General features: G+C 44.3%; 1 protein-coding gene across 2 annotated transcripts in view; it reads left to right on the top strand.

Moving 5' to 3' along the window:
• Nucleotides 1–19,285, top strand: part of LOC142494356 (uncharacterized) — a 60,065-nt gene extending 40,780 nt beyond the window's left edge. The window contains exons 3-7 of one of the 2 annotated variants that reach the window (XM_075598914.1): nucleotides 362–454; nucleotides 3,620–3,805; nucleotides 13,730–13,756; nucleotides 16,934–17,003; nucleotides 18,025–19,285. In XM_075598914.1, the coding sequence (XP_075455029.1) occupies nucleotides 362–454; nucleotides 3,620–3,805; nucleotides 13,730–13,756; nucleotides 16,934–17,003; nucleotides 18,025–18,154 (506 nt within the window). In that variant the 3' untranslated portion in view covers nucleotides 18,155–19,285. The remainder of the gene's footprint in view (nucleotides 1–361; nucleotides 455–3,619; nucleotides 3,806–13,729; nucleotides 13,757–16,933; nucleotides 17,004–18,024) is intronic. The other variant, XM_075598915.1, reaches the window with a different exon arrangement.
• The last annotated feature ends 8,599 nt before the right edge of the window (nucleotides 19,286–27,884 follow it).

Raw genomic sequence — 27,884 nt, 5'->3', positions numbered from 1 at the left:
TGGTGTAGTACAACTTGAGAGTCATATTTACCTCTTAATATGTGTAAAATCAGGAAAGAATATGACAATGAGAGGTGTTAATACAACATCGTTTTGGGACAAAACTGTCCATAGTTACATAGTGCGTTTGACCGAAACGTTGATCTGGGTTTTAAAATTCTCTCTTTTTTTGTATGAAGACCTCTGGAGTACCGGCTCCTTCTTGTTTTCGGATGATGTGTCATATGTGTTACATAGTTACATACTGTAGTAGATATGGTTGAAAACGACATATGCCCATCAACTTCAATCTATTGATATATTTGTATATACAGTATTGTGATCCAGATAACCCTGACATGGCCCTTTTATTTGGTTACAGCTATATCATCTCTGTCATCTACGGGTCTTGCAAAGCAGCCGGAGGGAAGAGAGGGCAACCTCTCAAGAGATGGAAATGAAACTTCCCCGACAGGTAAAAATCCATCCGCAGATTTCTTATCTATTGCAAGCAAGTCACGGAGGTCTCTTTTTTTAAATAGGCTGTATAGAATGTACGTTAGTCCTCTTCAGCACTGGGATGTGACTTCACAGCATATTGAATAAGGGCCTAAAAGATCAAGAAAATCACCATATATCAACCATTGTCATCAGAGGGAAATCAAGAGCTTGATGTTGCAGGTGCTCTGTTACTGTATATCAGATCAAAACCCCATCTGTCTGCGCATAGTGAGTTATTACATTCAATATATATATATATATATATATATATATATATATATATATATATATATATATATATATATATATATATATATATATATATATATTTATTTATTTATTTTAATTGCACCATGTATACTAAACCAAAAAAAAATTGCTCTTAATTAATATTTTCTTTTTATTTGATAACGGGCCTGTTTTTGTCTGATTTCTGCCGTTGGAAGAAATTGGAAGAAATCCAAAGAGTGACATACTGTACCGACACAGCCTATCCTTACAAAAGCCGCCGGTAGACCGGGGCTTACTCTAGCTGGCGCCGGGTCTAGACCGCGCGCCGCCGCATCTCTGTGCACCCCCTCCGCTCGTGCACGCTCCGTGCTCCCCCTTCCCGACCCCCTAGCTGCTCGCCCCTCTGCTTCCCCGCACCCCCGCTTACCTCACTTCAAAATCAGGGGTGTCGGGGAAGCCGGCACGCAAGCATCCGCACGCATCCTGCCGTGCGGGAAATGTAAGGATAGGATGTGTCGCCACTGTATACAGTACTGTCGTGCTACTTTGCATGTCATTACCCAGAATCCCTGGCTGCAGTGGAAGCACCGTTTGTTATGCGATAATGGGGGAATGGCAGGGTTGCAGACCTGTCTGAGACATGCAAATGTACCCCACAAGTGGTATTTTTATTTGAAGAAATCCTAAAGTGTTACTAACCACTGAAATAAACCACCAATGTTAAAACTGCTGGGCCACCCCCCTCCCCCCCCAAAATTCAGAGCGCTAAGGATTGGTACCCTTTAACCCCATTGCTGCCAGCGAAATGGCGTTGCTGGGCCCCACTGGCAGGGAAGGGGTTAATATTTTGCCGTGACAAAATGGCATGTTAGTTTTTGGGACTTGGAACAAATAAACAGTTGATCGTTGAGAAATAAAGAAAACAAAAAATACTTCTAGGTTAGTTTCACCATGTATTTTTTGTTCTCCAAAAAAATTGGCAATTTTGATTTGAAAGAATCACACATAAGTCAGTGGATTTAGAACAGAAAGCAGTGCGGTATTCTTCTGATTGGCTGAGAAAATGATGCTTAGGGTTAGAATGAAAGTTAAGGGAACCAGAGTTCGTGCTTTCTAACTGCAATATGTGGGTTGAAATTCTTTTAATGTAAAAAAAAAAGTCCATGAATTTGTAAACTTCCTGGCACGCTGTCACATTCCTTATGTAAAGAATTCTCCAATCCTGTTGTCTTCCTTAAAGAAATGTAACTGTGCTAAAAGCACAGATTTGGCTGCTTTTGTTTATTAGAGGATACGCAAAATGTTTCTTCTTCGGGGGTGGCCTCTATCTGGGGAAACGTCAGTCAAGCCATTCCTCTACTCATATTCCCCCCTGTCCTTATCAGGGAGCCATCAATATAAGGCAGGGGAGAAAGGAGGCCTTTGCCTGTGCAAACTCTTGTTGAACACACAGTGATATCAGACAAAGGGGAGTAAGCAGAGGAAAATGAACCCCTCCAAAATCTTAGCTCACCATGTTCTCACACAAAGTTTAAACCCTTACTTAAATATGTAACACTTTGTGTCGGATTGAGATTAAAAAACAAACTCCTAACTCCTATCTAGGGTTGCCATTTGGCTTCTCCAAAAATACTGGACACAATGCCTGAAAGGTGCGACACACGCAAGACACACACACACCCACACCCCTCTCTGCTCCATGCTGTTTCATCCTTCACCCCCAGGCTCATGACACCTCCTCCAGAATGTCTAGTATTACCTCTCATTTTTTTACTGGAAAGAGTGTCCAAATACAGGACAGTCCGGTTCAATGCTGGACACCTGGCAATGCTACTCCTACCACTGCCACACTGTATACTTCAGTCCTAGAAGGGACTGCTCCTATAAAGTATAGTGTAACAGTGTACCCTCCCTTGCCCCCTCCCTGGCAGTGGTCCCGTCACGTGGCAAGGTTTAGTGAGCTGTGTTGGCCAGGTTGTGGTTGGCGCAGCCACATACATAGGGACTGTGTGTAAGGCAGCGGCCATTTTGAGGTTGGTGCTGGAGGGAGAGGAGGTCCTGGCTGTTCAGGATTTTCTCAGCTGGCTGGAGACAGCATGCTCAGTCCTGACGGAGCCGGCGTAGTGAGAGGTAGTGTCTAGGGAGCTTGTCAAGCCCCTGGACTAGGCCAGATCCATTCACCTGTAGGCCCCAGCTAGTTCCCCTACACTGTAGTGGAGTGTTGTAGGGCTGGCCAATAGTAAGGGACTTGCCCCCTTAGTGTGCGGACAGTTCAGCTGAGCAGACGGAACCGCCGAACCCATCATGGACGTAAGACGAGATGGGGATTGTGTCGGTGTCCCTGCATCGTGGGATCACAAATGCGGCCTGTCGGAGTATATCCAGGTGTACCCAAGTACCCAGGAAGGTACCCACATGCACCAACATCACACGGGGAGGGTAGCGCTGCCCTCACTTATATCTCTGGGAGGGACTTTTCTGATGGACATTGGGTTTTAGGTGCCCAGGGCACCGTCAGTACTTTGGGGGATGTTTACTGTGATTGTGTATACTGTATTGCTGAGACTATGGGACCATGGTAAATAGGTTGTATATACTTTGTGTGGATTGTGGTTATGGGAGGTATACCATATAGGTATACCGGTTCCCGTGAGGGGCTATCCCACCAACGCAGGGATCCTCACGGGTGGAGGCGCTGCACCAGCCCCCCCAGGCTCCCCAAGCGCGGAGGCTTAGGCTACTTGTAAGCCTAACAGGTTAGCACCATAACACCCGTATCGGCCAAATCTCCCTGAGGAAGAGGGAAGGGGTGTTACAATAGTATAACATGCAGAAAAATCAATGTTAACATGATCATCTCAACACCAAACATGGCTTAATGTCATTGCCGTTCCTTTTTCTTTGCCAGATCACTGCAGCCATATGCTTATACCCAATGCCAAGGTGAACGTGTCCTTCTCCAGTTATCCACATGGACAGGAGTTGTATTACAGATTCCACCACGACTGCCATACTCCGCCTCGTTGTGGAATTGAGTGCATGTATTGTAATGGAGAAACAACCTGGGTTAACTTGAGCGGCGGATGCACGAACAGTAAGTATGAATATGGGTCACTGCGGCACAAACTGGCTCCCAAGTCATGGAGTTGATGGATAAAGGGAAGGGGGGGGGATCCTCAGGCGCGTCGTTCCACTCGTGATTCCAGGACACATACAAACGTAAAGAAAAAATGGGGGACCACAATCAGGGGTAATTCAATACATATGAGTACCTTATATCTTGTTAAAATAGGGGGGGAAGAAACACACTTACATCAGATGTCTGGTCCTATCAATGGACTGATCTTCTGGTACAGATGGAGGGGGGGGGGGGGAGAGAGGGAGAACCCCTTGATGATTCCTCAAGATAGGGAAAAGAAGGGAAATATAGTGTGATACCGTTTTTTAACAGAAAATAAAATAGAGATTAAAAACTCACAAGCGGCCAAATACTATTGGCATAGAGAGGAGATATGTCCAGACTCCCCAGAGCGTCCCTCTGGAAGATGGGTGGTCTCTTGTGGCTCCGTTCTAGCTGGTAGGGTCTTGGAATGGTGCGTGAGGTCCAGTAAACAGCAGGGAGGGTCTCCAAAAGCCCGTGCACGAACTGGGTCTCCTTCCGTTTGCTCCCCTCCTCACACACTCCTTTCACAGCTCCTGCTCTGTCGCACATGCGCATGCGCTCCGGTCGAGATGCTGGCCAAGCTGGAAATGCTTTTCCTCCTCTGTACAGTGGCCAGGACAAACTAACTTAATTTCCCATGCAATCGAGACAGCACCTGGCCACGCGAGCATCATGTACAGGGAGTTGTAATACTACGCATGCTCACAGGTGAGACGCTGATCTTACCGATGAAGACTTGGAATAATTCTCATGGTGTAATAGCCCTACGACTTTCAGGCAACCTATAAGGACGGGAACGTACTTTTACCCCCAGGTGATGTCTCGATTGCATGGGAAATTAAGTTAGTTTGTCCTGGCCACCGTACAGAGGAGGAAAAGCATTTCCAGCTTGGCCAGCATCTAGACCGGAGCGCATGCGCATGCGCGACAGAGCGGGAGCTGTGAAAGGAGTGTGTGAGGAAGGGAGCAAACGGAAGGAGACCCAGTTCGTGCACGGGCTTTTGGAGACCCTCCCTGCTGTTTACTGGACCTCACGCACCATTCCAAGACCCTACCAGCTGGAACGGAGGCCACAAGAGACCACCCATCTTCTAGAGGGACGCTCTGTGGAGTCTGGACATATCTCCTCTCTATGCCAATAATATTTGGCCACTTGTGAGTTTTTAATCTCTATTTTATTTTCTGTTAATAAACGGTATCACACTATATTTCCCTTCTTTTCCCTATCTTGAGGAATCATCAAGGGGTTCTCCCTCTCTTCCCCCTCCCCCCCCCCATCTGTAAAAGCCACAAAAAACACAGCGCACGACGCTCATAGTGCATTAAAAATTATATTGACATAAAGAATATTAAAGGTGAGTATTAAGCGTACATCAGAGTAATAATAAACAGGCAATTTTGGGATAATGTTACCCAACACCACGTGGAAGCCGGATCAGATGTCCTCACATAAGGACGGAGGCTGGTTCCTTTCACACCGGTTCCTGGTCAGGTAAGTGGGAAGTCTTTGTTAGTCCTTGCTCCCAAGAGTGAATCAACACGTTTGCAGCTCTGTCCTCGATCGCTGCATTAGACGAAGCTCCACACCAGCTGAGATCCTCTCTCACACCCCTCCGTTGGAACGCTTCCGGGTTGGTGACGTCACCGCGGGGTTTCTCGCCGATACTGGCGCCGGTTACACTGGGTATGCTCGTCGTAGTAAGGCAGTGAAGTTAGGAATAATACTGCTCTAAACTCTTCCAACGCGTTTCGAAAACCGAAGTTTTCTTCATCAGGGAATAAATATAAATGAAATTACTTGGGTTTTAAATACCCCACGCCATGACCCCATTGGTCCAATCGGTTAATTAATCCACCAATGAGAGAATGGCGGAGAGGAGTCAAAGTACCCGGACTGCACGCCCAATCTGTTGTCATTGACAACATAACAAAAACAAAATGAACTTTATTAACAAGCAAATACAGGGACACAAATGTATATAAACAGTATTAAAACGCGATAGGTGATTCTAAAACCAAAGAGAGGAATATTAATGCATAGAAAAGGTATTAGCAGCATATTGGTGGCGCATATAACCTCCCATCATATCACCTTTCTCGAAGGAAAAGCACGAAAAATAGACTAATATGGACTTGTGGAAATTCTAAATAAAAACTACAATAAAACATGCCAAAAAATGCATGCTATATTTTGGCATACATAAACAAAGGATGATATATGCCTTGCACAAATTTAAAAGGACAAAGAGGCAAAAGTTAAAATATTAAAAGATATATAATTGAAACTGATAAAAAATTAATAATATAGTCAGGCATAAATCTCATGAGGACAAATCAATATTTATTATATGTGGGACGTACTAAACGCCCATTAAAAGTTCGCATTCAAGAACATCTGCGTAACATTAGAATAGGGTATATGAAGCATAGCCTGTCGAAACATTATGCACAATGTCACAATAGTGACCCCTCCTCCCTTCTATTCAAGGGTATCAAATATATACCAAGGAATAGAAGAGGGGGAGATAGAGTCAAAGAACTATCTAGACAGGAGACCTTCTGGATACATAAACTCGATACTCTGCATCCAGGAGGTCTAAATGAGGATATAGATATTTGGTCTCTATATTGATTTGTCCTCATGAGATTTATGCCTGACTATATTATTAATTTTTTATCAGTTTCAATTATATATCTTTTAATATTTTAACTTTTGCCTCTTTGTCCTTTTAAATTTGTGCAATGCATATATCATCCTTTGTTTATGTATGCCAAAATATAGCATGCATTTTTTAGCATGTTTTATTGTAGTTTTAATTAGAATTTCCACAAGTCCATATTAGTCTATTTTTCGTGCTTTTCCTTCGAGAAAGGTGATATGATGGGAGGTTATATGCGCCACCAATATGCTGCTAATACCTTTTCTATGCATTAATATTCCTCTCTTTGGTTTTAGAATCACCTATCGCGTTTTAATACTGTTTATATACATTTGTGTCCCTGTATTTGCTTGTTAATAAAGTTCATTTTGTTTTTGTTATGTTGTCAATGACAACAGATTGGGCGTGCAGTCCGGGTACTTTGACTCCTCCCCGCCATTCTCTCATTGGTGGATTAATTAACCGATTGGACCAATGGGGTCATGGCGTGGGGTATTTAAAACCCAAGTAATTTCATTTATATTTATTCCCTGATGAAGAAAACTTCGGTTTTCGAAACGCGTTGGAAGAGTTTAGAGCAGTATTATTCCTAACTTCACTGCCTTACTACGACGAGCATACCCAGTGTAACCGGCGCCAGTATCGGCGAGAAACCCCGCGGTGACGTCACCAACCCGGAAGCGTTCCAACGGAGGGGTGTGAGAGAGGATCTCAGCTGGTGTGGAGCTTCGTCTAATGCAGCGATCGAGGACAGAGCTGCAAACGTGTTGATTCACTCTTGGGAGCAAGGACTAACAAAGACTTCCCACTTACCTGACCAGGAACCGATGTGAAAGGAACCAGCCTCCATCCTTATGTGAGGACATCTGATCCGGCTTCCACGTGGTGTTGGGTAACATTATCCCAAAATTGCCTGTTTATTATTACTCTGATGTACGCTTAATACTCACCTTTAATATTCTTTATGTCAATATAATTTTTAATGCACTATGAGCGTCGTGCGCTGTGTTTTTTGTGTCTTTTTCTGTTAGCTATAGGGGGTCCCTGAGCCCTCCCTTCTACCGCAGCTGCAGACGCTCTAATTACCAAGGTCACGTATTTAATTCATATTTATCACATCACTATTTACATTAGTTGCGCACTTTTTTCTTCACTCATTCCCCCCCATCTGTACCAGAAGATCAGTCCATTGATAGGACCAGACATCTGATGTAAGTGTGTTTCTTCTCCCCCTATTTTAACAAGATATAAGGTACTCATATGTATTGAATTACCCCTGATTGTGGTCCCCCATTTTTTCTTTATGTTTGCATGTGTCCTGGAATCACGAGTGGAACGACGCGCCTGAGGATCCCCTCCCCCCCCTTCCCTTTTTCTATAATACTACAGAGGTTGGTGAATCATCTCTAAGAGACTCGGGCAGCGGGACTACACTTTGTGAAGGACTGAAATCACGGACTATACATTAGGACTTTTGGCGTAACTATTCAATTTCTCCTTTAAATGGAGTTGATGGAGATGGTACAGTATGTTATGTGAGATCCTCTTCAACCCTGGTAGAATGGTCCCCCAGTTTTGTTCTGACTGTACAATTGTTCATCATAGACTAGTGCAGTGAACCTGCAGTTAGGTGATGAGAGGGAAAAAAACCCTCATCTCAATCTCCAGAGCTGCCGTTTCCAGCAGTGACAACTGTCATTTCACAGAATGAGTCTGTCACGCCCAACAGGAACCACAAGAAAGTGTTTTCGAAGTCACGCAGTCAAAGAGAGAAAGGAATGAGGGTAATGCAGTTCTGGTTGTGCCTGTCTATCTAACAATCGAGACAGATGCTTCATGAATGAACTGTCTGAGAGCCAGATCCACAGAATCCTTACAATGTACAGATGTAGCAGATGTTATTGCCCCAATATGTGACGTTAACACTGGCGTGTTATTTAACAGTATTGCTTTTCAAAACAATAGTTAAGGAGACAACACATTTTCTAAATGGTTAATTTGTGAGTTAGCTCGCGTTAATTGGATAATAATGCTGGCTACATCTGTTAGTTGGTATTACTCTAGGTAAAGTAACATAATCCTTTATGAAGCTGCAAATCCTAATTCACTGAATAGTTCATCTCCTTATTTTTAAGTCCGTTACCTAAATCAGAAATGGTTTATTTTCTCTGAGGTTACCACTTATCCACAATATGTGTATATCTGCGTCGCCCCAAAGGCGGACGCCTGATGGGGCTCCCCAAGAGCTGCTCCCCTCTGCACAGGACCAGCGTGCTAAGGGTTAACATTTGCTTGTCCTTTGTGGAACGTCAACCCCACCCACTGGAATGTCAATGAGCCAAGAGGACAAAGAACTTTGTATCTGTGAGGCTCAGAGAAACACACCGCCGTCGGCACGCTCCCCACTCACCTCTATCCCCACGGGATCCTCCACACCGTCCGCTGACGTTAACCTAGAGACAAGCCCCTGGTCCTATTGGCCGGTGGGAAATTTTCCCATGCTCTGATTGGTCACTCCTCCTACTTCCATGCTGAAGATAGCTCAGCGTAAGGAGAGGCCCCAGTCAGAGTACCAGACCATCCTGTAACTTGAGTCGATGAAGCTAGGGCGGGCTTTTCAAAGTTGCTTTGTTCGAAATAGCAAAGCAACCGGTTTCATTTTGAAGCTAGAAAAGCCTGCCTCGCACAGACTAAGTCCCTTCTTTTGCAGTCAAGTTTTACAAATCGTTCTAGCGGTCGCGGTCAGGACTTTGTGCTGAAATCGGTTCCAGGGGATTCAGGACTAGGTCCTGGTCAGGATTTTGGGCTGGATTTCGGTCCCAGACGTTCGGAACTTGGTTCCGATCAGGGTAAGCCCTTGCAAGCCCTGCACCTAGAAAAGGCTAGATTGTATCCGCACCCCGATAAGTGTGTATATTTTTGTATGCTGTATTTTTGTGTGTTTCCAAGGTCTTCATCCGAATAAACCTCATTTTATTTCATTGCCTTGGTTTGCCTATTGACCGATCCCTTAAATAAAAATATGTTAAAAGACCTTGTCTCCCATGAGAAGGATCAATGCACTTGGAGACACGATAAGGTGCAGATGTTATTGCACCAGTCAACACAATGATTTCCGTTATCACTGGCGCGTTATTTAACAGAATGCAGTAGCTATTCAAAACAATGGCTAAGGAGACAACAAACACATTTTCTAATGTCTAATATCTAGATTGTGCATTAACTCAGGTAATGGGGGTCATAACAGTAATTGCCGTTACATTGTGGAATTCATTACCCATGAAGACTGTGATGGCAGATACAATAGCAGATGGCAAAACAATTATTCTTTGTGGAATGTCAACCCCACCCACTGGAATGTTAATGAGCCATGAGGCCACAAAGAGCTTTTGTTCACAGCTGTATTGCATCTCAGCCACCCACCCCAGTGTTCATCTGCGTTGCCCCAAAGGTGCACAGCCGAAGGGCAGCCAAAGGGTGGGAGCCGTTTTTAAATACTTTTAAAATGATTAAATTAGTAAAAACATGAAAGGCTGAAATTTCATGAGTGTGCATAAATTGGTAACACATGACATGATCAATGATTATAATGGGTCCCCCATAAATAAATTACAAATAGGGACCCCAATAATAACCCACATCTCCTATGTCTTAACAGAACATAACCTCAGGGGACTATGGATACGGAACAAGGTTAAAACTGGTAATATTGGGAGAATTATGATGACCCCCACTTAGATCATCATTTCAAAAAGGGGTTTAATTCAATTATTTTGTTTAACCCGAGGGGTGTTTTGCTAGGCATGGTAAAGATACAATACTGTTCCCGCTGCAGCAGCCCCCCTTCTTGGATCCCGCTGCAGCAGCTTGTAATCTGAATCCCCCCTTCTTGAAACTTCCAACCCTCTAAATCTCAAATCTCCATGTCTCCTCCATGGTGATCCGAAAAAAAATTTGGCCAAATTATAAATTTTCTTGCCGTTTTCCAATAAATGTCTCGCATTTTTAAACCCATTAACTGTCACGGTAGACCAGGTCATTTAACACATTTATATTTAAGGGATCAGTTGCAAGGCAAAAAAAAGGCAGTGAAATAAAATGAGGTTTATTTGGATAAGACCTCGGAAACACACAGAAACACAAAATACAGAGAATATATACACTTACTTGGGGCTGGGGGTGAAATCTAGTCTTTCCTAGTTGCAGGGCACCTGTTTCAGCAAAAGGCATTACCCTGTCCATTCCAGTTGGTTCCAGCCTGCTGGCTGGGCTTCTCCATGCCTCTCAGGGGTGGGGCGGTGTATAGCTTTCACCCAGAAGCACCTTTGAGAAGTCCGCCAGTAGCTCCTTGTCTCTTCAAATCTCCAACAAAAAAGAGAGCTATCTTCTACACTGCTCTCTCTTATATAGGGCTTGTTGCATATCTATATCATTGAAGGGTCTGGCAGCCAATTAGAGCATGGATTGTGGTTGTGCATTAAATGATAGGAGGGGAAAATTCAAAACTTGGCAATGGAAATCGTGCCTATGAGTTTGAAACCCAGCAACCGTTTCCTGGCTTGCCCCATACTTCCCGCTGGGTAGGTTCCGCAATGTCTAGCTGGAACAAAGGCTTTCAACTCCAGATATCCTGTTCACAGCCCATCCCACTCACCATGTGCCACAAACCTGCATGTCATTTGCAATTAACACAGGGAATCCCTATACTTGGGCTCGTGGCATTGAAATGCTAATCCACATTTGGCTGCCTTTTGTCCAGTATGCAGTCCAGCTCACAGCACAAACACAAAATGCACTGTAGTTTTAAGCCACAGCAAAACTAAAATTTGATCCATAGAGCCGACACTCTAAAACTGGGATCTGCGAGCTGGGGTTCTAAAACCAGCGTTAGCATACAAGCCTTCTAGACCCCGCTCTAATACCTTGCTGGCAGGCAATACAGATTAACCCTGTTTGCCCCCAAATGTCTCCCTTTTTCCTCATGTTCCAGAAGTCTCTGCCCTGCAGCTATGTCTCATAATGGGCCACCCATACAAGGCAACCCACTTATAAGCTTGCACAGGCAGCTACGGGATCACGAGTCAAAGGGAATACCGCACTGAATGCATTAACTGGGCCACTGGGCTTACATAAAAAAAACCCACACATGGTTCCTAGCTTATAACCCAATGGGGGACAGTACAAGGGAAACAGAGTTACAGAAAATACATGGTTTTCCCTTACTGGACCCAAGAGCTAACCCTCTTGGCCCATTACCCACGGTTTCTAGAGGCAACCGGCCGGGCTTCACCTTTATTAATGAAGGCCAGCTACCTCCAACTGTCACATTAAAATGTTCCCCAATTTGTACTTTCAAAGATCTAATAGTTTTCCCAATATAATGTTTCTTACAGGGGCAGTCAATCACATAAATAACATAAGTGGTCAAACAATTTATAAAATGTGACACCCTGTGTTCTTGACCTGTCACCTGATCTACCACTACCTTGTCCTTTACCATATATTTGCACATTACACATTTCTCACAGGTGTAGTTATCAATTGGTTTACTCAGAAAATTCCCAGCACCTACCGTCGGAGTGGGTTTCTTAAGTGCATTAGGTGCTAAAAGGCTCTTAAGATTTGTCGCCTTTCTAAAAACAACCTTGGGTTTATTCCGAATAGTTCCTCTTAAAACAGGGTCCATTTTTTTTAAATGTTCTAATATTTGAACATAATTTGTCTAATCTTAGGCCTGGGACATGGTACAGCAGGCCGTGCTGAGCCGCGCTGAGCAGATGCACTTACCCCCTGCATCTGTCATCAGCGCGGCTTTAGCAGCCGCTTCCGCATGCGTGCGGAGGCTCAGATATTTTGAGGAGACAGGCCGCTCAGGGGAGCGGAGGAGTGGTCACGTGACCGCTCACATCCAATGGGAGCGAGGGACTAGCCCCGCCCCCCGCCACGCTTCCGTTACGCCTTCGCCCCGCCTCCAAAGCACGCTCACTACCTCGCCTGCCAGGACACAAAAAAGCTCCAGTTTGAGCAGGCGAGGCAGAGCAGGAGCGCGGATAAGCGTGGCCCGAGGCACCATGCCCGAGGCCTTAGATTCCTGTTTGCAGAAATCAGCAACAAACATGAGTGTATCATTACTGTTCATAGCTAAACTTTTAGTTTTTGGCACCAAAAGTGTGTCTCTCTTAATTGTTCTACTTCTCATTATGGATTTTTCCACCAAAGTGTTGTCATATCCCTTATTAATAAATCTTTGTGACAACATTTTGGACTGATTATCATACTCGCTTAATTCAGAACAGTTCCCCATACCCGCAGAAACGGTGCATATGGTATTTGATTCAGCCCCTGTCTCGAGTGGTTGCTTTGATAACACAAATATGAATTAACACCCACTTTTTTAAAAAAAAGGTGCTCGTGATAATGCAATTGTCCCAGATTCAGATCTAGAAAATTAATTTCCGACGGGCTATTTGCTCCACTAAGCACAATATTATATGTATTCGTATTCAGGTCAGTTGTAAATGATTCCAGTTCCTGTGTAGATCCTGACCACATGATCAGGATATCATCAATATATCTTCTATAATATTGAATATATTTTTTTTAAAGGATTTTTGTTCCAAATAAATTCACATTCCCACAGGCCCATGAATAATCCTGCATAATTTGGAACAAATTGCGTACCCATGGCTGTCCCATTGGTCTGAATATAATACCTGTCGTCAAACATAAAATAATTGTGATTGAGTATGAATAAAATGCAATCAATAATAACATTTTATTGAATAAGGGATAATGTGTCTTGGTGAAATAAGTAGTGTGCCACCTCTGCTACACCCTGTGCATGTCTTAGACTGCGCTTATAGTGCCGGCGACGCGACGGCGCTGGAAAAATCAAATTGAGATGACTTCCAGCGATCGCGACCAAGCCTTCACCCCGTCGCGTCGTGCTTGCTATAAGCGCACGCGACGGTGGCAATGCATTTGTTTTGACGCAATGTCGCGTTGCTGTCACCGTCTCCGGCACTATAAGTGCAGCCTTATATATGTCATACATATATCTAGTGGTTGCCTCACCTTTTTTTATTCTCTTGGGTGTGGCTCTTTATTATTGCTGACATTTCTTTGGGGTGCATTTTCTGTACATTAAATATGTCCCTTTACAAACGTACTGTCTTTCCTCTACTTTGAATTTCAGGATTGATGCACTTGGAGACAATAAGAGGTACACTAGAATATCTCATTATTTCTATGTCTTTTGCTTCTCTATTTGCTCTAAGAAATACCGATTGGAAACCAAACATTACTACATATACTGCACAGCCATGGCCGATCTCCGTTAAAATGACTTTAAACTGAAAATGTTGGTCATTTACACTCCTGCCTTAAATTGTTTACAAACTTGATCTGATTTTAACTGCTCTTTCATCCCCCCCTCCACCTCTCTCTCTCACCCACCCTCCATCTCTCAACCCCCTCCCACCTTAACCTCTCTCTCTCACCAACCAACTCTCTCTCACCCACTCCGCAACTGTCTCTCACCCACTCTCCAACTCTCTCACTCACCCACCCACCTCTCTCTTTCACCAGTACCCCCAACTCTTTCACCCACCCCGACCGCTCTCTCACCCACACACCCATTTCTCTCTCACTCACACCTCTCCCCCCAAACTCAATAACCCCTTCTCCCCAATACACACTAAGCCACTCCCCCAATACACATAATAACACTCCTTCTTCCAATACTAATAACCTCCCTCCATCCAATACACATAACTCCCTTACACATAATTGCTCCTCTCCCAATACACATAACAATCCCTAATAGACATAAAAACCCTCTCCCCAATACACATTATACCCCCCAATACAAATACCCATCCCCAATACACATAATACCCCCCAATACACATATCCCCAAACCCCAATACACATACCTCACTCCCTTATGACACACAATAAGCCCCAATACACACAATTCCTTACCCATGGAGACTGTGATCGCAGATACAATAGATATCTTCCATAAAAGTTTGAACACCCACCTCTCTCTCTTTCACCAATCCCCCACCTCTAACCCACCCCACCTCTCACCCAACATCTCTCCCCCCAAACTCAATAACTACCCCACCCCAATACACACTAAGCCCCTCCCTCAATAAACATAATATCACCACTCCCTCCAATACTCATAACCTCCCTCCATCCAATACACATAATGAATGCTGGTGTGGGCCAGTAGCTACTAATACCATTAGATAGCAGACTAGGTATAATAGCCACTATTATGGAAGGCAGCTGTCGGTGATCAACTCACAAAGGAGTGTCCGTGATGAGGAAAATCGTAAACCATACATTGACCAGTACACCCCTATGACTAAGGAGCTGATAGGTATAAACCATGCTGGTTAATAATATAATTCCACAGTACCCACTTTACTAAATAGCAGCTGTAAGTGGTAGATATTCACAGGAACATATCAGTATGTAGCTAATTAACTCTAGGGTGTGTACCCACATACAGTATATGGTTACCAGCAACTCGTAGACAGGTGAGATACAATAAAATTGCACCCACAGGTCAAGTGCAGAGCTATTAACAGAGCTATCTACTTTAGCTGATAAGCCACGTGACGCACTGGGAGAATAAAGTGTGTCCCTGTGAACCAGTGAAGTCTGCAGATAGGAATTAGAGCCGATAGCCCACTAGTTGCTGGTTCAGTGCTACATTAGCACATATAAGGGTATAAGAAACCATCAGGGAAATGGGCCATAATATGTCTTCCATGGCTGGAAGGTCTTTTATGGCATAGCAGTAAATACGAGCCAATATGACTTAGGGCTGTAATATAGTGCCGGGAGCTGCAGGTAATGTATATATATATATATATATATATGTGTGTATGTGTATGTATGTGTGTGTGCATGGGTTGTGTGAGTGAAAGAAAGTCCTAGATAAGATTTTTTAAAGAAAAAAAAACTTTAATATATATTTTTTTTACTTCTGCAATTATTTGCACACACACACACACACACACACACACACACACACACACACACACACACACACACACACACACACACACACACACACACACACACACACACACACACACACACACACACACATCCATACAAACACACATCCACACATACATGCATACATACATACATACACATACACACATACACACACATACACACATACACACATACACACACATACATACATTTGAGCCCATGCAGCGGCGCGAAAAGATTAATTTCCTCATCTTCGCCTCTGTCTGTCGGCTCCCCTCTCCCTGCCGTGCGAGCGCGTGGCACATCTATAGAAAGGCTGACTAACGTCAGCCAACTAAAAATCTGTGCGCGCGCATGGCGTAGCACGCGCCCCGGCACTATAGAACGTGCCTTACACCGCCCTACCCTTCCGCTCTCATTTTTCAATCTCGCCAGCCTTGGGTAGATTTTAAAAAAAATGGTGCGATATCATTTGTCAGCTTATCTCGCACTTTATTAAATACTGTGTGATTACTTTGTTTGGCAAGATTTGTCCATTGGCTTCCAAAAGTTGCATATGACACATAACTGGCTGCGTGTAAGCGCGTGCACGCATACTGACGTCACCTAATTAGTCCGACAGAAAAGTGACTAAGTAGCCAACTTAAATGTTATCCTTCAATGGGTTCAAAAGGAAATGAAAGTGCTCCATGGCAGTGTCTTCCATAGAGGGGGACAATAAAACCTGCTTTGTGCCATTGCCGCATTCCACTTAGGGCCGTTCTATACTGTGTGCGGCCGTGAGCACACGCGTGCCTGTGCGAACTCGCGTGCCTGTGCGAACTCGCGTGCCTGTGTGAATGCGCGTGCACGTGCCGCACGCTTTTTGTGTGTATGCTGTGCGTGTGTGTGTGTGTGTGTGTGTGTGTGTGTGTGTGTGTGTGTGTGTGTTTAAATAAGTTTCGAAATAAATAAATACTTAAATGTTTTAATAACATTGTACATACCTACACACACACACCCACATACACACACATACACACACATATACATACATACACACATACACACACATATACATACATACATACACATACATACATACATACACACATACACACACATATACATACGTTTTCAGCGGTGGTAGCGGTGCGAATTCATTCTTGTTCTAATCCCACTGTCGGCCGGTTCCACTCTCTCTGCCGAGCCACTCTCCGTAGCGCGCACGCAGTATAGAACCGGCCATAGTTGTGAAACTGCAGACACGGGCAATGACATGGAATTCAGCACACACATTACATGTTTCCCCGGTGCTTTTGTCTGTCGCATTACGCAGCTTATAGGAAATCCACAGAATGCATTTCAATTATACGATTTCTTCTCTGTTTGTCTCTCCTAGTAGCCACATGCTGCACAGTCGGTGTTATTGTCATAATCTTTGTATTGTCGATAATTGGAAAGAAACAATGGTGCGTATTCATGTGCTGCTTATTTGCAATATGTGGATGTAACAGTAGCCTCGGTGATTGTTCAAAAATGTGTTAGCTCCATGATTACATTAAATATTAAATATCCAAATGGATGAAAAGATTAATTAGTTTACACTGTTTTTATTTGTAAAGTAAATTTTGCCTACTGTAATCAACACTATAATGTTTCATGCTATGAAATTATAGAACTGATTATTAGCATCGACTTTAACAGTAGTTGTAGCTGCAATGTTGCAATCTGTATGAATTAGCTGAGTAATTCATTGTTATTGTATTATACTGAAGCAGCTGAGTACAATCATTTGTTTAAAACCAGAGACAGCACATAAAACACAGACAAAGCTCAGTTTTAGCACATCCAGTGAAAATCATACACGGTACAGTGCCTAAATATATATATATAAATATCTATTAAGTAAAATGGTCTTTTAGTTTGACATTTTTGGCCAAAATTGTTGTAAGCCCCTGAGCCAATGTCACGGCAGACCACAATTCAGGGGTCCCTAACGCTAATATAAATTCTTAATAACCTGTGTAACAACAGGAAGAATGATTTATAGTAAATCTGTCAATATTAGTTGCAAAGTTCTAAGTCTGATTGAAGCCTTTATTAACCTGTACATTACCAGGAAAAGCACTCTGTATTAGAGATGTCACAACCATCCTGCAAGCAAAAAATTATTTTGGGGGTTCAATAGGAGCTTGTTAGGTGTCCAGTATATTTTACAATCATTTGTTGCCTGATCAGCTTTATAAAAATATATATTGGGCTATATAGTGGTGCCAATCATAGCACCACCTCGGGCGCCAGAAGACACCTTATCGCCAATTCACTGAAATAGGCTTTTTTTTTTAAAGCTGACACAAATGGAACTTAAATTGGTTGTATGGTATTATGTAATATAATCATAGTGTGAGCTTGTGTTAACTACACTAATTCTGTAACCTTCTCTATAATGGTATATAATATGTAATATGCCCGTTTCGTCTATTATTTCAGGGAGAAGAAATCAGCAAGAAGAAACAAATCAGCAGAAATAAATCTGATGCCAAAACGAGCAACAGAAAATACGATGGCTGAAAATACGATGGTAGATGTGGTCAATATACATCTAAATGAGCAGCAATGACAGAGTGGGATCAATAGATGTTAATGAAATAATCACCCTTTAGCAGCTACGACCCTCCACCTTCAAGGGGGATATTTTATCCAGCCTTCTGAATACAGCAATGAGCAGATGTGGCTGTACAAATATCTACTATATATTTCTGAAAGCATTGTATGTATGTATGTTTCACTGTGTTCCCTGTCCCTAGCGGCAATCTCATTGGTCCCTTGGCGCGCCCGCCCCCGCACACCTCTCATTGGCCTCACACACTCACACCACTGCTTCAGGCCCCCTTGGCCCGCCCCCCACACCTCTCATTGGCCTGAGGCGGAGTGACGGGCCAAAGGTCCAAAAAAACACACACCTCTGTCTCTGTCCTCTCCCCCCCCCCATCACACTCACCTCCCCCCCTCCCCGGTGCACCACTCACCTCCCCGCCTCCCCTCCGCTCCACTCACCTCTGCTCCACTCACCTCCCTCCCGCTCCACTCCCTCCCGCTCCACTCACCTCCCTCCACCTCCCTCCCACTCCACTCACCTCCCTCTCCACTCACCTCCCTCCCGCTGCACTCCCTCTCCACTCACCTCCCTCCACCTCCCTCCTGCTCCACTCACCTCCCTCTCCACTCACCTCCCTCCCACTCCACTCACCTCCCGCTCCACTCACCTCCCTCCCGCTCCACTCACCTCCCTCCCGCTCCACTCCCGCTCCACTCCCTCCCGCTCCACTCACCTCCCGCTCCACTCACCTCCCTCCCTGGCGCGGGGACAGGCAGTGGGCAGGGCAGCCTGCCGCTGCCAAGCGGCACCTAAGATGGCGGCGGACGGAAGGACCCCCTTCCTCCCTCGCGGACTAAGTAACATGGCGGCGGACGGAAGTAGAGGTGACGTGTGTGTGTGTGTGTGTGTGTGTGTGTGTGTGACACTGTGTGTGTGTGACACTGTGTGTGTGTGTGTGTGTGTGTGTGTGTGTGTGTGTGTGTGTGTGTGTGTGTGTGTGTGTGACACAGTGTGTGTGCCCCTCCCCTCCTGTCCACTCTCCTCCCCCTCCTGTCCACTCTCCTCCCCCTCCTGTCCACTCTCCTCCCCCTCCTGTCCACTCTCCTCCCCCTCCTGTCCACTGTCACCCCCCTCCTGTCCACTGTCACCCCCCTCCTGTCCACTGTCACCCCCCTCCTGTCCACTCTCCCCCCACTTCTGTCCACTCTCCTCCCCCTCCTGTCCACTGTCACCCCCCTCCTGTCCACTGTCACCCCCCTCCTGTCCACGGTCCCCCCCTCCTGTCCACTGTCCCCCCCTCCTGTCCACTGTCCCCCCCCTCCTGTCCACTGTCCCCCCCCCTCATGTCCACTGCCCCCCCCTCATGTCCACTGCTCCCCCTCCTGTTCACTATCCCCCCCCCTCCTGGCCACTACCCCCCCTCCTGTCCACTGTCCCTCCCCCCACCTTTTCCTAGCGGCAAATTTAACTCATGGGCAACGCCGGGTCTCTCAGCTAGTATAAAATATAGTATTGAAACTAAAGGTCCATTCTTGATGGTTACAGTAGAAGGTTCTTATATTTTGGGTAAAATTTGGGCATTTAGGAGGAAATTACATATCTGCTGAAATTGCTGTTCAGGCAAAGGTCTCCAGTCTCCTCCAATGGGGATTTTCGGTCGAAAGCAGCTGCTTCAGCAGATATAGAATTCCTCCTTAAGCGGTTAAATACTTTTCTTAGGGTAGTTGCTATGGGAACGTGTAATAACGAAACATTTTTGCAATTATTTTCTTAGTTTCTAGTTGTAGTTGTTGCAATTACAGTTATATTTGTCAGTAGCTTCGGGTTAACCATGTAGGGTTACTGTGGTTGAGGGGTGCGGCTGCATCCCTGTCCCGGAACTTACCAGCTAAATGTGAGGGCAAGTTTACAGTGGGTTCCCAAGATCTGTTCAAGTGGAGATGGAAAGCAAAGTTTCCAGCTAAGATTCCTCCTTCTAAACTGGAACCTTTCAGAGACTCGTCACAACCCTATGGTAGGATTCACCCAAGTGGTGTTCAGGGCTCTCAAAGTGAAGTGCCTCTGGTGCAGGGTTGTACTATCATTGTAGACTAGGTGAATTTTTGCTGTATTTAATCCTTGAATAAATAAAGAACAACCTTATGATTAAAAAAAAAAAAGTGTGTCTTGTGTTTATCTATATAAAAGGGTTGTTTGCAGTGAAAGCTTTTGTTACAATATAATCCTCGTGGCAATAATCTCTGTGAGAGATGGGGTGTCCGGCACACTGAACATATTCACGGGGAAAGCCACAGATGCAGAACCAGGGATCAGGATGCGAGTAGTCAGGATGCGAGCCGGAGTTGGGACCAGGACTGTAGAGTAGCCTACAGGTGAGCGTCATCACACTAGAATACCTAAGTACCATCAGATCTCCTGTAAGCAGGGGGGGGGAGGGCGGAGCGGGGGGGAGGCGAGGGGGGGGAGGGCGAGGAGGGGGGGAGGGCGAGGAGGGGGGGAGGGCGAGGAGGGGGGGGAGGGCGAGGAGGGGGGGAGGGCGGGGAGGAGGGGGGGCGAGGAGGGGATAGGGATGTTACACAAATTCTATGCAGGTATATAAATTCTATACAGGAATATTTTCTGTTCTCCTGAGTTTTGGCACATGTTTTTTTTTAGTTTTATTAATGAAAAAGTTAAGAATAGGGCAGGAGTACTAACAGGGGTTGTATTATTGGATAGCCAATGTCTATATTTGTTGTGTGGGGAGTAGCTATTTGCCTAGCTGCAGCCGGCTGTTTAATTAGTCACAGATGAGCTTTGCCATTAAATATCAAACATTTCCTAGTCTCCTTTGCTAGCTGCAAATATAAATCCGCCACCCACCCCTCTTCCTTATCATATTCTCTTTCTCCTTAGTATTGGCCTCATACCCTCCACGTTCAAAGCAAAGTTTCCTAATTCCATAAATTGTTACTGATTTCTTAACGTCGTGCACACGCAACAAATTGGATCTTTTTTCTACTGCATTCTTTCATTTATAGCTCAATGATCTTTTGCAGTTCAGTTATAAATATGGTTGCCAGGTGGCTTCTTCAAAAATACTGGACACAATGGTGAAATGTGCAACGTGCTCGAGATACTATCACCCCTCTCACCACTCCATGCTGTTTCCTCCTCTCTTTGGAGCCACCCCCAGGTTCCTGATACCTCCTCCTGATTGGCTGCTGCTGGGTAATGCAGACAATCAGTATGGAGGAAGCTGCCCAGCCCCCTAGCAACAGCCTGGTTCTCTCACTGTTCTGGGAAATCCCGCCGCCCCCTAGGCGGTCAGGTCACTGTGTCCAGAGAGGTAATACTGGTATACACATACATGTCAGTATTGCCTCTAATTTTTTACTGCATAGAGTGACCAAATACAGGACAGTGTGGTTCAATAGGGACACCTGGCAACTTTAGACTATAAATACATTTTTTTTTACAGTTCTAAACAGCACCTTTTCCCCCCAAACCACTGATTATCTGACCACATATGATCATCTCTCTGCTCACACTATGTTTATCCATGTATTATAAAAGGTAGTCAAACTGAATGACACTTGTAGTTACGATTTGCAATGTGTTTTGCTGTGGTTACTGTAAAAACACAACAAAATCAAGAGGAAACTCCCTGTGTCTCCTGCCTGATGCTTTGTCCCTTGTAAACATTTTCCTTCGGACGGCAGGATGTCCTGCGTGCGTTTGTCAGGTGGGGATGGAAGAAATGATCCAGTTCAAATAGCGAATGCCAAAGGTGATAAACATGTTTCAAGTTCAGGATAAGCTGATTCCTGGAGTAATGATGTGTGTTTGGCGTGGATAATCTTTCTAAATGTGTTATGTTCAACGCATTGACCCTCGCGAACGTAATCTCTGCGGTCTCCGATACCTCTTATTAGTCCAACCCGAGAATTATAAGCAGGAGTTACAAAGGGATAAAGATATGGTTTGGAACAAATATGAGGTTGGTGTAATACTGTATCGGCTCACGGTGATAAAATAATATCATGCCGTCAGACAGCGCTTCCCACGCCACACGTGTTATATGCTTTGATACATTTAGGTTGTTTTGAGGGGAAAAAAATGTTTCTTTCAACAGAAAAATTAACAGGTAGTAGGACTGGCAATTACACAAACTCTGTTGACAGCTTGCAGTCATCTCATTTCTAAAGAGGATGATGAGTCCCGTAACAAGAGAGAGGAGTACAAGCAGATCCCTCTCACACCAGTGTTACTCCTGAATCTATCTGGAGGGTAAGGTACTTTAAGTGAAAATATAGTAAGTATATGAAATATAGGAAAGGCACATGACTCTGATAACAACGAGTTATCAGGGGAACCTGGTTCAAATCCCGGTGTTAGCTCCTTGTGACCTTGGGCAAGTCACTTTGTCTTTCTGTGCCTTAGGCACCAAAAACATAGTTTGTAAGCTCATCAGGGCAGGACTGTGTCTGTAAAAATTCCATGTGCTGCGTACCGCGCGCTATACTGTAACTGTGACGCGCTTTGAGTCCCATTGGGAGAAAAGAGCAGTATGCTATACGCTTTAAATTGGTTTCACTCATACCTATCTGGTAGTTTCCAATTTGTGTCTATCTCGGGCTCTAGCTCCAACCCCTTGAATATCAACTACTCTTTTCAGTCTTCATTCATGATCTTTCTACAGCTTGTAAGGCAGTTTCAATGCACATGTGTGCAGATGAGACAATCTTATACTGTATGTAAACATCCCTAGCCTCACTGACTTACATGAATCTGATTTGTCAAAACTTGAATCCTGGATTTCCCAAAACAAACTGTTTTTAAATAGTGTCCTGGATCTAGATTCCATATTCTCTGTCTCACTTTACAGCTTATGGGATTCATTTCTCCCTAGTTTAGCTGCCTGTTATTTTCCCTGTCCCAGCAGCTAGCTGCATGTGAAAAGGCAACCGTATTGTTACATGTTGGTTACACAGCCTGTGTTGGTTGCCTGCATCTCCTATTCTCCTAGCTGAGAGTGGGCTATTCCTACCCCCCTGTCCTTGCTGACAGTTAGTATAGTCTCGCTTCCCTTCTAGTGTGACCCTTGCTCCTCACTTCCTTTTCACCCTGGACTCTGAGTGAGTACCTGCCTGCTATTTACCCCAGCGAGGCCTTTCTGTTTTACACTGCCTCATCCTTGATACACTGCACTTCAGACAGAGAAGCACTCTCTACCTACACTACATCTGCAAGTACCTTTCTTCCTGTGATTTTTCCTCAATAAAACTAAGAAAGACTAAAGGACTTGTTGTGCTTTGGAAGAGGGAGGACATGAGTTAAGCTTACTGGAACTATTCATACATCATTCGTGACCCTGGTTCCAGGAAAAATAGACAAAACTGTAACAATGTTATTTTGGACCAAGGCTAAATTTCTAAAGCTACCAATGATGGAGCTTCAGATCAAAACCAACTCTAACACCATCCTAGCCGCTGAAGTTTTAAATATCTGGGAATTTGGCTTGACTCCCACTTAACATTCGGGATGCATATTGATACTCTGTTAATAAAAAACCTACTGCACCGACACACTTTATTCGAGCAAATACCCAGTATGTACCTGGCAGATACCTGGAATGCGCCGCTCCTCACCTCTGACAAGCCCCGTTGCGTTTGCCTTCCCAGCCTGGGTTCATGCCTGGCTGACGGGCGGCTGATCTGTTAAATGATAATGATTAGGATTTAATAGGCTGCAATGCTTTCCAGTGTCTACCAGATGGCATAAATTCATGAATTGTAATGCAGTATATATATATATACTGTGCAGTATTGCAGCCAGCGGGAATAAAATGCTTCAATCCCTTGCTGGAAAATACCTCAATGCACTCGGGCAGAAAACAGTCACAAACCTCAATACACCCGGGTATACCCGAATTCGTGGGACTAGCCGAGCTCAAATAAAGTGTGTCGCCAGTGTATGCCAAACTAGGTGTACTTTACAGAAACAAATCCTTCCTAAGCCCGCTGGTCAGAAAGTGCATCGCACAGCAGATGCTAGTACCAAATATAGACTATGGGGACACAGCACCCCAAACTCACCTTAGGAAATTAGACACCCTCTACAACGCAATATGCCGCTTTATCCTCCAATGTAACACACCACTGAAAAATGCTCAAAGAATTAGATTGGCCACCTATTGAGTCCAGGCACAAAGTACATTTTCCTGTCTTGCCTTGAAATACTTTCTGGACAAGCTACAGTACCCGCCTATCTGAACAAGCTCCTCACCCCTACCACATGCAGCACTTATCACGTGAGATCCGACTCCAAAAGACTGTTCACGGTCCCAAAGTTCATCAAAGAATCTGGACGCTCCTCCTTCTCTTAACCTGAACCTCACGTCTGGAACAATCTACCAGAGACTCTTTCCAGGGATGTTCTATTCTGTGTGTGGCCGTGTGCGCACACACGCGTGCCTGTGCTAACGCGCGTGCACGTGACGCACACTTTTTGTGTGTATGGTGGTCTGTGCTGCCGGGAGCGACAGGTTGTATATGTGTATATGTGTGTGTGTGTGTGTGTATATACACTATGTGTGTTTATGTATGTATGTATGTATGTATGTATGTATATGTGTAATTTATTATTTATTATTATTTAAAAAAAGACAGTGTGAATAAAATATTTATTAACATTGTGCACACACACATACACACACGCACACACACATATACACACAAACATATACACACACACACACACACACACATACATTTCAGCGGCGGTAGCGGCGTAAATTCTTTCTATTCATCATCTTCCCCCCCTCTCGCCCGGTTCCACGCACACTCAGTATAGAACAGCCCAGTAATTTCAAGACTTCAGCTATCTCTTATTTTAACCTTGTCTGTAACAGTTACATACACCCATAATCGTATAATCTCTAACTGTCTGTAAATTGAATGTATAACCTCTGTTCAATTAATGTAACCATGTATTGTCATAACTCTGTGCCCAGGACATACTTGAAAACGAGAGGTAACTCTCAATGTATTAATTCCTGATAAAACATTTTATACATAAATATGAAATAAAGTTTATTATTATGAAATCCACAGCTTAAGAGAAGCAGACACCATATGATCACTCAGATGTTACACAATAGTATATTAAGGTAGTGCAGCCAGAGTAGAGACCATTCCAAGAAGTATAACAAGATAACATAAAATAATGAATTGTTATAATTAAAACAATTCAGCAGGAGGTAGAGAATCAAAAAACAGTTATATATAGTAGCACATGCTAGCTACACCTGGAAGTGCAAGCCTGCAGCGTAACAAAGGAATAAGTATACATTATAACATACAATGGTATAAATAAACAAACACCAAGAACTACAGTGACCACAGAAGGGCTCCAAAGTAGAAGCCAAAATGACCCATGCAAGTCCCTATCAATAATAAAGAGACTCTGAAGTAATGCCAGAAGAGTGTATCACATCAGATATGGAGACAATCAGCAATCATCTGTCCCTCAAACTCATACCTCAGCAACCAGGGTTTATGTCCCTGTAATATAGGGGGACCTGATTTGTCCTGGCAAAAACACGGGACAAATGAGACGCATGCGCAGTCGCTGATCACCGACTGTGCATGCGCAAGGAGCGCTTGCTGACTGCACATGCACAATCTGCACTTCCCGGCTGCTCATGCACATGCACGATCGGCACTTGTTGACTGCGCATGAGTGAACGGCTTTGCCGGGAAGTGCCGATAGCGCATGCACAGTTGGCAAGCACTCTTTGCTCATGTGTAGTCAGCGCTCGACAGCGGAACAGAAAACCAGGACAGAGCCCCAAAAACCGGGACATCTGTTCACTTACTGTAATAATCCCTTTCAGTAGGTGAGAGTGAGAGGAGAAGGGAAGTGAACAGGTCTCTTCAAGGTGGAAAATAAACATACAATATGTAATTATAAATACATAAAGTGCAGAAATATTTCCCTATTAAGGGAGACACAAAGAATTCCCATAGACTGCACTCATTCACACATATTACAGTTAGGTGTTGAGAACAATTGAATCTCTGAGCTAGAGCTCAAACTCCTACTGTACACAAAAAAGATAAAAAACAATAAACTATTTAATCAACAATTATGCCATAATATATACAAAATATACAAATCAATGACTGAGATATATACCAGTGGTGCGCAAAGTGGGGGACGCGCCCCAAGACTCGCTGCGGGTTGCGCGGAGTTTACAGAGGCCCCCGCACGCTTCCCGAATACATTTAAATTAACGCCGGCGGAGCTGCAGGGCCTCTATAAACTTCTAAATACCTTGTTTCAGATGCTCCTGGTCACACTTCGCCATGGCAACGCGGCGTCAAATGACGCTGCGGGGTCATGTGACGTCGCGTTGCCATTGCAACGTGACATCATGACGACAGGACGTCTGAAGCAAGGTAAGCAGGGGGGCGCGAGGAAAGGGGGACAGACGGCAGCGGGGTGCAGGGAATAAAGATTGGGCTCCCTGCTATATACAATAGTGTGTTTAAAATCCTTTATGGTGAATTACTGGGTCATAACGTTAATGCAGTCAGTTCATATGTAGGAACACTGCCATCTATTGGTTGTGGTGTATATATATGTGGCTGGTATATGATCTACATCCTCCTAGGGGTGCCTCACAGTTGCGTGAGGTTCACAATAATTAGGAACACAATGTATTTGTATGCTTGTGAAAAGCCCCCAATATAATCTGTGATGTGATAGTCAATCAGATACTCAGAGATACACACTTTACTCCTGAGAGAGGATCACGAGGAAGTATGATCCCAAAACCACTGTTAACCACTATTCATAGTAATACAAAGTGTTGACAGACGTGCACATATCAATTCATGTGAACAAGACAATCGCCTTATATGTTAGGGTGGGGTAGTTGTCAGGTATGGAAAGTATTGCCACATTCATAAGTGTATAATAAACGGGATTCGATATCCCAAGAAGCCACTTATATACACTCTATAGGCACACCAGAGGAAATGTCTGTATACAAACAGTCTGTGTCAATGAATAGGGCTGCACTGTAGCAATGGATACATGTGTAAAATGGCAACAATTAAATCTCATGCTTGAGTCTCAATTGCAACTGTGTCAAGATGCATGTGTGAGTACAAACAGTCTCTACCAATGGAAGAGGCTAAACTGCAGCAATGGATACACGTGTGTGTGGCTAATGTATCAACAGCAACAAACTTGCGTCCATGCTAAACAGATACAGGCAACTGCAGAGACTGCTGTGAGGACAGCAAAATACTGGAGTGCCTATAATAATGCGCAACTTGTTAATAGAAAAGCGCCATACAATCGTTTGTCTTGGAGATTTTTCAGACCCCATTCACCTTGTCGGCGTCACCGTCGTAATTATAAATACCTCTGCTGAGCAAGGATTCCTGCTTTTGTGATGCCACTATACGTACTTACTACTATATCCGTTTTCGGTACAACATTACTGGAGCCGTGCCAGTGATGAACACTAGCATATATGAACTCCATAATCTCTGTAATCTGCAGGAGGGCTTTGACGCTGAGCAGTGCAGAAGTAACTACTTTGCTTGTTCGGGCCCCAAATTGCTAAAATTGGGCTGTTCTGAAATTTACCAGCATGGAACTCATTGCTGGACCCGAAGGCTGTTCAGAGTAGAGATCCGGGCGCCTCTTCAGGTTCTAAAGATCGGTTACCTGGACAAGTTAACTTTTAATGAAGGAG

The sequence above is a fragment of the Ascaphus truei genome, chromosome 5 (genome assembly GCF_040206685.1).
Source record: "Ascaphus truei isolate aAscTru1 chromosome 5, aAscTru1.hap1, whole genome shotgun sequence".
Taxonomy (NCBI): Eukaryota; Metazoa; Chordata; class Amphibia; order Anura; family Ascaphidae; genus Ascaphus; species Ascaphus truei.
Note: the sequence above shows the minus strand (reverse complement) of the source record. Positions and strands in the feature narration are given on the sequence as shown.